This window comes from Stomoxys calcitrans, chromosome 2, assembly GCF_963082655.1.
Source record: "Stomoxys calcitrans chromosome 2, idStoCalc2.1, whole genome shotgun sequence".
NCBI classification, from domain to species: Eukaryota; Metazoa; Arthropoda; class Insecta; order Diptera; family Muscidae; genus Stomoxys; species Stomoxys calcitrans.
In genome coordinates, this window is record NC_081553.1 from 197,645,272 (window position 1) to 197,658,054 (window position 12,783).

Consider the following 12,783-nt stretch of genomic DNA (forward strand, 5'->3'; position numbering starts at 1 on the left):
TAATTGGAGTAATTCACAGTGAAAAGTCATCTCAACTCTGTTACGGCTTCTAACGGGTAATTTTTTTCGTTTTTTTTTTCTTTTGGCAACACTGGTTTAAACAGCTCACGCTCGCATCGTGTTTTGTTTCACTGTCAAACATCTTCAGTTTGGTCTATAATTTACAGCGCTTGCAAATGATTGAATTTTATTATCAAAATGCGTGCTCTGTTAAGAAAGTTCATCGCGCGCTTCTTCCAATTTATTGCTCAATGGGTACGTAAATAAGCAGAATTGTCGATTTTGGAGTAAAGATCAGCCAGAAACATTGCAAGAGCTACGGGAACTCAAATTTGCACAAATTTTTACTGCAAGTCGCTCGCGTACTTTATTTGCCAACAAAAGAGAGCACGAGAGAGAGCAAATTTTGACAGAAAATAGGGAACCTGCAAATTTTTACTGGGACTTTTTTAGGTCTGTTTGCGTTTTTTTCCAGTAAGAGCCATTTTACTCTCTTCAAAAAAATTGCAAGCAAAAGTACGCGAATTGTACTGATTTTTGTTTTGGTTGCTAGGAAAACAATTGTTTTAAAATAAACAATTAAAGCGTGCTAAGTTCGGCCGGGCCGAATCTTATATTCCCTCCACCATGGGTCGCATTTGTCGGGTTCTATTCCCGGTAACTCTTTTTAGGCAAACAAGGGATAAAAGAAAATAATTGCTATGGTATTAGAGCTATATCAAGTTATAGTCCTATTCGAAGACCATAGGAAAAAGTCATTGTGAAAATTTCAGCCAAATCGAATAAAAATTGCGTCCTTTATGGGCTCAGTAAGTAAAATAGGGAGATCGGTTTATATGGGAGCTGTATCAGCCTATACAACGATACAGACCATATTTGACACGTATGTTGAGAAGGTCATGGGAGAAGCCGTTGTATAAAATGTTAGCCTCTAGAGGCTCAAGAAGCCATGTTTAAAGATCGGTTTATATGGCAGCTACATCGGGTTATGGACCGATTTGAACCATACTTAGTACAATTGTTAAAAGTCGTAACGAAACACGCCTTGCAAAATTTTAGCCAAAGAATTGCGCGCTCTAGAAGCTCGAGAAGTCAAGACCCCATATCCGTTTATATGACAGCTATGTCAGGTTATAAAGAAAAACTTCATGCAAAATTTCAGCCAAAACGGATAAGAACTGCGCCCTCTAGAGGCTCAAGAAGTCAAGATTCAAGATCGGTTTATATGGCATCTATATCAGATTATGGACCGATTTGAACCATACCTAGCACAGTTGTTGGAAGTCATAACAAAACACGGTTTGCAAAATTTTAGCCAAATCGGATAAGAATTGCGCCCTTCAGTGGCTCAAGAAGTCAAGATCCAAGATTTGTTTATATGGCAGCTATATCAAAACATACACAGATATGGCCCATTTACAATCCCAACTGGCCTACACTAATAAGATGTATTCATGCAAAATTTCAAACGGCTAGCTTTACTCGTTCGAAAGTTAGCGTGCTTTCGACAGACAGACAGACGGACGGACATCGCTAGATCGAATATCATGACGATCAAGAATATACAATATATATCTTATGGGATCTTAGACGAATATTTCGAGGAGTTACAAACAGAATGAGGAAATTAATATACCCCCATCCTATGCTATGGTGGAGGGTATATAAATGCTGGCGGTATTGTGCGGTATTTTCCTTTGATAAACGTTAATTTATTGACCCAAGAGTGACATGGCTAGAAGGGAAGCCATTCGTCGTAACCATGATCTCCGTCCCGCTGGACAGCCAACGCAATTTATCGTGCACGAAGCTACGAATGTCATCCGTGACGCCATGTCACGCAAGGCGCTAGTCCCAGACGGAATCTTTACTCTGATGCTGAAGAATCTGGATCTGCCTCGAGTCGAGTACCTTACAACTGTCCTCAGCCTGTCTGAACACTATTATCCCGCTACTGCAACCCGGCATCCTTAACTTGCTGTCTTTTTTTTTTTTGAAATTTTGTGGGTGGGGAGCCAAAGGCTATAGTTAACTTTATATTTTTTTTTATTTTAGATTTAGATTTAATTAGAACTTTAGAATTACTACGGTTGTGTTATCAATGTAATATTTCTATGGGCCTTATAGGCTTCTTATTACAAAGAATGGTTAATAAAAATGAAATGAAAGGACACGAGCAAGGGGAAGTCGTACAGACCGATCTAAATTCTTTCATCAGTAGCCAAGACGCATGAGGGACTAATTCTTCCGATCCTCCCGTTGCACAACTTCCATTCGCCGAGCATCAGCATGCATTTCGAAGGCTACATAGGATTACAACTGCTTTACATGCCATCACTGTACACAAAAGTAGAAACAACGTTCTCAAGCCCCTTGTCGGCAGCACTTGGTGTGCTGACAAAGCAACCTTGGACTAACCACCTAATGCTTCTGGATATTGTGGCTAGACAAATTGCTGCGACCACTGATGTGAGGCTAAGGAAGCTTTTTATTTGGTCATGTGTCGGCTACGGACACTTTGTTATCATTGAAGATATCTGTGTCCGTTCACAATTGGCGGACTTATTTGAACAAATTTTTTCTAATCCCACTGTGCGTCACTTGCTTAACTGCCCATCTACACCTAAATTCAAAGGAACGGTGTTGGTTTCATCGTAGCTCTCCGGTGAGGATGAAACCGACATAAGAAACACATAAGAAACCGATCAAAAAGATCAAATTATTAAATTTGTTTCACTTTTATTTACTTTTAATGAAGATTCATGGCAGCAGCTAGTGTTCTGGTACAGAAAACTCGACAAATGAAGTTGTAATTTTACCTCAATTCGGTTGTTCTTCATCAGAAGATAAGTGCAAAATTTGCGGAATTATTGTATATCGAAAATCTTGACAAATTAAAAGATTTTATCGTTCCAGACACCTAGAAAAGAGCAATTATCGGTTTGTTAAGTGTTTTTAATCATCCTCATCGGAGATCCACGATGAAACCAACACCGTTCCTTTGAATTTGTTAAGGATAGAAGATGCTGCCATGGGATTTAGTGAGTCTAGCTGGACAGTTAAACAAGTGACGCATAGTGTGATTAGAAAAAATTAGTGGAAATTAGTCTGCTAATTGTGAACGGATACAGATATCTTCAATGAAAATAAAGTGTCTGTAGCCGCCACATGACCAAATAGAAAACACCCTTAGCCTCACATCAGTGGTCGTAGCAATATATTGGGTTGCCCAAAAAGTAATTGCGGATTTTTTAAAAGAAAGTAAATGCATTTTTAATAAAACTAAGAATGAACTTTAATCAAATATACTTTTTCAACGCCGACTATATGAAAAATCCGCAATTACTTTTTGGGCAACCCAATATCTAGCCACAATATCCAAAAGCATTAGATGGTTAGTCCAAGGTATCTTTGTCAGCACAACAAGTGTACTTAGGTATACGGTTATGGCATGTAAAGCAGTTGCAGTCCTATGCAGCCTTCGTAATGCATGCTGATGCTGGGCGAATGGAAATTGTCCAACGAGAGGAGCGAAGGAGTAGTCCCTCATGCGTCTTGGCTACTGATGAGAGAAGGGAGATCGGTCTGTATGACTCCCCCTTGTCCGTGTCTTTTTCAGGTTTCAGTAGCGGAATCAGACTGCCCATCTTCCAAACATCGGGTACTATTATAGTGTTCAGATAGGCTGAGGACAGTTGTAAGGTGAGACTCCAGGCAGGTCCAGAATTTTCAGCATCAGTGTAGAGATTCTGCCTGGAACCAGCGCTTTGCGCGACTTGGCACCACGGATGGCATTTGAAGTTTCAAGCACGGTTGTTATTGTTGTTGTAGCAGTGTGTTGTATACTGAAAGACTTCATCGGGCCAATGCGGTACGTACAACCGGGTGCCATGAGATTGCACGGTAATTTGTAATGGCTCCCCTTCTGTCAATAAATTGACGTTTATCTAAGGAAAATACCTCACAAGTATCGCCATACAGACAAGCCCGCTTCAATTGATGCATTGGAAGACAAAATTTAAGCATTTATTCGTGAGATACCGTCCGAAATGTTGGAAAGAGTATGCCAAAACTTGGACTAAGCGGATGGACCATTTTAGGCACAGCCAATAAATGCAATAATTTTCAAAAATTAAATTATATGGGCCGTACTATGGATTCGAATAAAAATTTCATGCATTTTTTTTTTTTTTGATGCCACATTTAAGCCTCAGATCTAGGCCTAAGATTTGGTTGCAGTTATCTTCAAATGTTTTGCAGCGATATCATCGACGAAATTGAGAAGGTAGTAGTTGTTGTTGTTGCCAAATATCTATATGAGGAGGTAGCGATTCTCGCCATGGTCCATAGGTGAGCAAGCTTGTCCGGTCCATAAGAGCAATCGCCGCTTGGCCACTGGCTATTTAAAGGCGTCAAAAAATCGCCTTGTCATATCGAGTATCAGAAGAACTCGTATTTAAGTATTTAAGCAATTATATTGCCCGCGACTGCAGTTGCAGCTGCTATCCCTAACCTATGTACGCGCTCATTACCTCTGAGCTGAGCTTCTCGTGATGACGATGAACAGCACTCAAATGCGAGGTCAGAGGTAGATGTTTAAGCTATAGTAGATGATATAAACGTTAGATATAGAAGGAAATCTGGCAAATGATACAGTTAGTGTGCTGAGGATATGGAAAGAACTCTTTTTCCCATCTACTGGTATACGATGATGATGGCCATGATTTTATCGTAGAACCAATAGAATGTGTACAAACTAGTCAAAACGAGAGCTACGTAGCAGTAACTGTGTAAGATTAAAGTCTAAAGTCATCGCGTAACTTGCTTCATGATTGCAACCTCAACATACTATGTGCCGTACACAAGGAATAAGTTTCCTACTCATCGCATACAAGATACTATCGAGAGTACTGTGTGAAAGATTAAAGTCTAAAGTCAACGCATAGCCTCCGTGATTTTTTCGAATTTCGAAAACTAAACAGAATTACTTGAAATTTCACATTTTATTTTGTTTTTGCATTTGTTTAGCAAAGTGTTGTGTGCAGCTTAATGTCCCTCAAAGCGCCATCTAGCGGACAATTGCCGAACGTAGTCATCTGCTTAGGCATGAACCACGATCCCAGTCTGAGTGACAGTAGGACAGTTTGTTTTGTGTTGCCGCTTGTCCCATCAGAGGAAATTCTAGATGGGAACAGCGCCATGGTGGGGCAAATGATAACGCATGCAACTAGCTTAGAAAGGAAAATCTTTCTTTTTCCTTTTGACTGTGCAGCAAACCGGAAGTGAGCAAGCGAGAGCAGGATTGAGTGTGAACGAGCCGAAGCAAATGGCTAGCCAAGCGCAAAATGCGGTCATGTGGTATTGAGACAAGAAGAATAATAACTTTGGGAGCCATTTTTTCCTGCCCTAGCCCAATGATTCCTATGTATTTTCTGACCACTTGTCGCTGTCCTCGCCGGATGGGGTGGTTCTTGCGCAAGCGTATCACTTATCAGGAACAAAAGTTTAACATGCCAGCTTATCTAAATAAAGGAATGTTTCGCCCGAAACAGAACAAATTCTGGGTAGAATTCTGCGGCTCCGTGGATGAAACGTCTCAGGCCTTTAGCCTAAGGAAGATTCTGTCCTCGAGACCTATTACGTTGGGGTATATTCAGAAGTCAGAGAATGTATGGACAATGTCTAGTGAGGAAACGCAAGATACACATTTCCCGGGAAATTCTCCAACGGACAACGTGTAGCCAGAAGAGGTTGTCACTGGTATGCATTCGTCAGAGTTTTCAACTACTTTAAGCCGCCAGGCACTGATGATGTATCACCGGTTGAATTACAAGCTGTGTCTGATAGACTGGTTTCCTGGCTTAGGGAGATATTCTCTGCTGATGGAGGGACACGAGGCTCATTTTTATACCGAAAGCAAAAAAAACTTACCATACGATGGCGAAAGATTTTCGACTTATTAGTCTGCCATCGTTTACGCTGAAGACTCTTGAGAGGTTGATAGAAACATATTTTAGTGCAAAGATCCCTGGAGATCGCCTGTCGCAGCAGCGGCATGCATATAGTAAAGGCAAATCCACTGAAACAGCCCTTCACGACCTAGTCGGCTACATAGAGGGTTCTCTCGCTGTCAAGGAATATACAATGGTAGCATTGACATTGAAGGTGCTTTCAATAACGTAATACCGGCGTGAATCATGAAAGAGTTGGAGTTTTTAGGCATCAACTTTACCGCAAGGAAGTTTATTAATAACTTACTTACTAAAAGATGCATTACGGCAGGCTTGAGATCTGTGGATCTAAGAAGATGAGTCAGCAGAGGAACTCCTAAAGGCGGTGTACTGTCTCCTCTACTTTGGAATATAGCCATTAACAATATATTATTGTCTCTGGAAGAAAAAGGTGTAAAAGTGGTCTCGTATGCTAATGACGTGGCAATTGCGGTAAGGGGAAAGTTTCCCAGCACTCTAAGAGATATACTTTAGGAAGCTCTACGTGCAACAGCAAAGTAGGCTACCGAAAGTGGTGTAGGTATAAATCCGTGGAAGACACAAGTAGTTATTTTCGGCAGGTGATACAAGTTGTAGGAGGCCACCGTAGCGCAGAGGTTAGCATGTCCGCCTATGACGTTGAACGCCTGGGTTCAAATCTTGGCGATACCATCAAAAAAAATGTTCAGCGGTGGTTTTCCCCTCCTTATGCTAGCAACATTTGTAAAGGTACTATGCCGTGTAAAACTTCTCTCCAAAGAGGTGTAGCATTGCGGCACGCCGTTCGGACTCGGCTATAAAAAGGAGGCTCCTTATCGTTGAGCTTAAACTTGAATCGGACTGCACTCATTGATATGTGAGAAGTTTGCGCCTGAGTGGTGTTTTACTCACCTGAAAACCTCTGTTAAGTTAGGTTGAAAAGAGGGTGCAGATATTAATTCGCCCCATGCCCCCACTATGGACATACACCTAAGCCAGTAATCAGCTTGTTGCGCGCTCTTAAAACTAAAAAGCAACCTCGAAAAAGAAAATTTTAAATTAGGAATTCCGTGCTACTTACAAAATTCTCAATTGTTTTCCATACCACTCCCCTAAGTTGGTTTATGTCTGGTATCATGTCCCCACCTAAGTACCGGTGTCTGTTAGCGGCGAAAGCTGGACAATGACATCGGCCGCTTATATATAAGTGATGTCTACTGGCCCTCCCCCGATTCCTCTGAAAGTGACGTATTTTGTACAATTTGGAGTGCTAATGGGTGCTTGGTCATGAGAAATAAGCCTATGGAGGAGGAGAAAATTTCAAGGCCGGCTAATTTCTACACTTTAGAAGGCAACTAGGATTTGTCATAAATTATTTTGGCTATTTCCTTCAAATTATTTGTGGTTAACTAGATGAATTGTATCTCAAATGAATGCTTGGAGGACTGGCTATTATAATTATTGTAATCTGAAGCAATTTATAATAATTAAATAGGAAAATTTGAAATAAATGATCGTTTATCTAAAATAATTCCTAAAAGTTTTACAATATTCATGATAACTTAAAGGTTTTAAAATCTGTTAAAGTTATTTTTGTTGTCTGAAGGGTAAGGAAGGAAAAGTGAAAAGATAATCCAAATCGGCCTAAAAACAAAAATGCTATTTGAATTTACATTTTGAAATTTAAAGGCCTATATCTCACGAACTAGGTCCTCCTCCAACAAAATTTTTATGCAATTTCATTCAGCGCAATGAATCTATCACCTGAAAAAAATTTGCTTATTTTGCACGTAAACTGTCCTTGCTATAAAACTTACCATAGTCAAGGTTGAGGAGTTTTCCAAAAAGGTAATTAGCGCTTTGTGATTTTAGAAATTTGAGGTAAAAACTTTTTCAAGTTTTTTGCTTGTTAGGGCGAAGATCATTTATTCAATCCCATGGCAGTCGGCTGTATTCAAAAAAAAATGTGGGTTCTCCTCGAAACTCTGGAATGACCCATGTTGTATGTTTTATGACACAAAACGAAAAGTATTTGAAAATAGATAATAAATAAGCTATACAAATTCAAAACCTGTGCATTGGATGTTTCTATCTTATCTCTTTTTTTCATACCGAGTAGGGGAAAGCCCCAACCTTTATCCTATATGCGTACCAAGTTGACTAAAAGTGGCAGAAGGTACACTAATTGGGTTGGTAATCGGATATACAATCGCCTTTCCTTATTTTTATATAAATATAATAAATATACCTTAAAAAATTCTTGTATAGTAGCATGGCTCATTTTATGGATGGAAAAGCTGTAGCAGCAGAAATTCGTGCTGAAATTCGCAAAAATATTGAAGAGTTTGTGGAAAAGGGGAATAGAAAACCCCATTTAACGGCTATAATCGTGGGTGACGATGTGGCCAGTCAAACGTATGCACAAATGAACATGAACGCAGCCAAAGATGTTGGCATTACAAGTGAAATTAAACGTTTGCCCACCGAAGCTACTGAAAAGGAACTCCTAGATCTTATAGAAAGTATAAATAATGATAAAAGCGTTGATGGTATTTTAGTGCAATTGCCAGTTCCTGATCATATGAACGAACGTAAAATATGCAATGCGGTTATATGTGAGAAAGATGTCGATGGTTTTAATGTCTTCAATGTGGGCCGTATGTGTTTGGACATGAATTCAATGATACCTGCAACGCCCTTGGGTGTTATTGAATTAATAAAACGCGCTGGCATAGAGACTTTCGGCAAAAATGCTGTGGTAGTGGGACGTTCTAAGAATGTCAGCATGCCAATTGCTATGCTAATGCATGCAGATGGTCGCAATGAGACAAATGCCATGGATGCAACCGTTACCATTTGTCTTCGTTTCACACCACCCAAGGAATTGGCCAAATATTGTTCTATGGCTGATATTATTATAACGGCCACCGGTGTACCCCGTTTGATAACCAAGGAGATGGTAAAACCGGGCGCATGTGTAATAGATGTGGGCATAACTCATATTACGGATCCAAACACTGGGAATACCAAATTAGTAGGCGATGTTGATTTTGATGGTACGCCATAATATTGTAATATCTAAGAACCTTATTCTATTTATTACTTTTTCCATTTTTTAGAAGTACGAAAAGTTGCCGGCCACATAACTCCAGTACCGGGAGGTGTTGGCCCCATGACAGTCGCCATGTTAATGCACAACACCTTTACAGCAGCCAAAAATTTGGCAGCAGCCTCCATTAAAAGTTAACTAGCGCGCCCTCATTGCTGACAATAGACAGGCAGGCAACTCTTGGGTGCCTCGATTTGCCCACACTCAAGTCCTTGCATTTCTTTCTCTTTTCTACGGAATAGATGTTACTCCTCTCCTTGTGACAACGGTAATATGGTCTCTCCTTTGGCTCGCAGAATATATTTTAAGTCTGCTAGTCCTTGCCCAAGACACATGTATTTTTTTTATTAACTGCATTTTTATTTGCTAGCCTCATAACATAAATGGCTTTGTATTATAATTTTCTAATTAAAAATTGCATCAATACTCTACTTTAAAATTGTACGAAATATATTCAAATTAACGTCTTACTCCAAATGATGTAAATGTGTAATTTTCGATTGGTTTCATTTCTGAAAACACCGCTTTGTCTATTCGCGAACTAGGACTTCCACGATTTTTTAGCCAATCTTTCCTAAAAGACATAGAACAGTTAAATTAGGTTTTAAGTTAGGTTTTGTTCAAAAATACAAACATTTCATTCAACGAATTTTGTGGACCTTCCAATTGTCCCTTTACAGTTCCATCCTTTGTGTTCATGCACCAGCCCCTCAATTCTAACGCGTTAGCCTGTTTTTCTGTATATTTTCTAAAAAATACCCCTTGGACCTTTCCAAAGATTTCAAAATCGACACAGAATAATCTTTTAGCCATCTTATGCAAAATTTATTTGAAATTTGCTCTTGGTCTTTCAGCAAATACGCATCAGCTGTTTCTCATCACCCCATTAAGCAGAGTATTCTATCCAGATTTTCACGCGGAATGCCAAGGCGGATTAAAAAAGGAGGTCTCATGCGAAGAGCTGTTAACAGCCGGCCTGTTTTAACTGTACAAAAAATCAAATTTTAATTTTGTATCAAGATATATTAAGTTACAGGTAGTCGCAGTTGCCCAACAACTAAGTATTGAGTACACTATCTGTCAAAACTGTGATAAGTGCAACTCTGATTTTGAGTTTGTAACTAGTTCGCGCAATTTTTCGTTGTTTTTGTGTAATATGGTTCTTAACTATAACACACACACACAACCAAAACTCATTGACAGATAGTGCACTTCGCGAGAAAAAATTGTATTGAGCTATCTACGGTACAATACCTGGTAATTATGTCATGGTTTGTACCTATAACAGTTGATGATATGAAACTATTTAGCGAAACATGCTTTATAGAATGACGATAGTAATGTATTTTGTTGTTTTAAACCATGGAATCTCTACAAACTATCTTTAAAAAGTACTTACAAAGTGTCAATTCAGAGAGGGAGTGAGAAATCAACTCCCAAATGTTTGGAGGGTCTACTCATGTATGCACACGCGCACACAAATTTCTTTGTGTGTGTTGACAAAACGTCGATCAGCTTGATGGCAAGATGGTGGATTGCACTATATGATATGTGTTTGTTGTACAAATGAGACCAACTTTAATTGTTTCGTCGTGGCGGAATGCTGTCAAACTTTGGTGAAACGTTGGAGAAAAATAGGCGAAAAAGTAATACTCTGCTTACAAGGTGGAATCACGCGAACAACTGGTAAGTTTTACTGTCAGGATTCATTGAATAAAGTTAAGCGGAGCGATTAGACGACATATACAGATGATCGAGCCATTAAATCCGGATTTAAAGAGCAGTGTAAACGGGGTATAAGTATTTAATTTTTGCAAATGCCGTAAATGCAATACCAAAATGGTTTTAGAAATACACGTTTTTTTACTATTTATCTTTTTCAGGTGTATTTTCATCATTATAACACTGTTATGTTGCTTATATATCGGATCAAATAAAATTTAGAAAAAAATCACATCTGTGTTACCAAGCATATGACATTTAGAATTATTGACAAATAAAAAAAATTGTACTCAGCTGTTTGCATGACCTCACTTTATAACTGCATCCTGGTTTGCTATTGTATTCTGCTTTCGGAATAGTCGCGGAAAATTTTATTGTTCCGCGAGCGCAATTTTACAGTTATGTTATTTAATATCAGCTACTTATTTTCATACCGAAGTACGTTTTTTATCTGCACTTATGGTTTTATTATTTTTTTCGCAAATGAATAAAATAAAAAGAGAAGAGAACCATTGAAACCAATAAAGCGACGTTTTGCCAAAGAACTGCACAAAGAACTTTGATAAGACGGCGGATTGCACTATATGATTTGTGGTTGTTGCACAAATGAGACCACCTTTAATTGTTTTGTCATGCATTCTATTATTTAGGCACAGATAAACATGCTTTTAAAACTGCGTTTGTTTGGAAAAATAAATTATCTCGATTTGAACAAATCTAGACCGTTTACATTGTGTTTGAGTTGTTTTTTATATGATGTACACAAGCGTACATGCGTACACATGTACGTGTACGTCTGGTACATCCATATACAATTATTGTTAACAACAGTTTTATTTTTGATACTCTGATCTACTATCAGCCATGAAATCGGATTTGTGTGAGGTTTTTTAAAAAATGCAGCGAAAATCGTTGTTGTGCAAGTGATCTTACCTTTTGAATGAACCCTGATTCGCTGTTTTAGTTTTCGCTTTTGCTTACTGAGTAACGAGTAACCGTCCTCCTGCTTATAGTACAGTCGTTTTTTCTTGGACCGAAACGCAGATAACATTTCTGTAAAAATTTGTTCAATTTTTACGGGCGTGCGGGCGCCATTTTCTGTGAATTTATGAATTCATTATTTATGTGTATTTGGATAGTGAATAACTACTAATGTTTCCGAAGAAATAAAAATTATTGTTCAAATAACAACACGACACAAAGGGCAATTGGAATTTCACGTTGGAAAACGTTTTCGTCCATTTTTTTCTACGGTCGTCGTGCATACTCGTTCCGTAGTCCGCCGTCGTCTTCCTATGCAAGGGAAAAAAGAAACATCTCAAACGCCATGCCCGAAAACGAATTCGAACAGAAATTACGTGTATACTTAGATGGTGTTACAAATTGAATTGAAAATAATTGGTAAAAACTGCTGAGACAAAATAAAAGAGTGAAAATTAGAAAAACATATTGGGCGACCTCGCAATTTTTTTCGACGACCAATTGTAATTACACCTAAGAATAAGAGGAAGCAGAGGCCAGAATTGTGAAAAAGAGTAGTAAATGTGTACTACATACAAAAATCAAGAGTTGTGTGGCATTCGAATGTGTGTGTGTTATGTGGAGAAGGGCGCGCGCGAGTGTTTTTAAGTGAATTCTAAAGAGGAATTATTCAAATTATATAAAAAAGAATACTATGGTTATTTACTATAGCGAATCGATGTGTATTAACAAAAGTCAAATCGAACTTTTTTAATTTGATAATTAAATGAAAAAAAAAAACAATCGTATAATATCTTTATAAAAAGGTAATCATATTTTTGCGCCTACTAAAGTAAAAACCAGCACAATTTATGCCCACTTTTAACAAAAAAAAAAAATGAGACGTATATGAGAATGTGTACATACATGCTTACTTTTATACACGAATGTTGTTAATCGTTTGATACGCAAGTATGCAACCGTGCCTCTTGTGTGTGCTGCTTAGCCATTGATTTACGCAGA

The 12,783-nt window shown here is 38.5% G+C and overlaps 2 protein-coding genes across 5 annotated transcripts; one reads left to right on the plus strand and one right to left on the minus strand.

The window, feature by feature from the left end:
- The first annotated feature begins 8,226 nt into the window (after positions 1-8,226).
- LOC106081776 (bifunctional methylenetetrahydrofolate dehydrogenase/cyclohydrolase, mitochondrial) lies at positions 8,227-9,434 on the plus strand. Its single transcript, XM_013243970.2, has 2 exons — positions 8,227-9,025; positions 9,089-9,434. Exons 1-2 carry the CDS (start codon positions 8,242-8,244, stop codon positions 9,214-9,216), a joined length of 912 nt encoding a protein of 303 aa, XP_013099424.2. The 5' UTR covers positions 8,227-8,241; the 3' UTR covers positions 9,217-9,434.
- A 73-nt stretch (positions 9,435-9,507) lies between these two features.
- On the minus strand, positions 9,508-12,782 carry LOC106081777 (acylphosphatase-2-like). Of its 4 annotated transcripts, none has more exons than XM_013243974.2 (3): positions 12,696-12,782; positions 9,713-10,054; positions 9,508-9,652 (listed from the first exon to the last, which is right to left on the minus strand). In XM_013243974.2, exons 2-3 carry the CDS (start codon positions 9,889-9,891, stop codon positions 9,538-9,540), a joined length of 294 nt encoding a protein of 97 aa, XP_013099428.1. In that variant the 5' UTR covers positions 9,892-10,054; positions 12,696-12,782; the 3' UTR covers positions 9,508-9,537. The 4 variants fall into 4 exon arrangements, with proteins under 4 accessions (XP_013099428.1, XP_059219703.1, XP_013099427.1 ...); XM_059363720.1 differs by having other exon boundaries at positions 9,713-10,063; positions 12,696-12,778; XM_013243973.2 differs by having other exon boundaries at positions 12,688-12,778.
- Position 12,783: the final 1 nt, after the last annotated feature.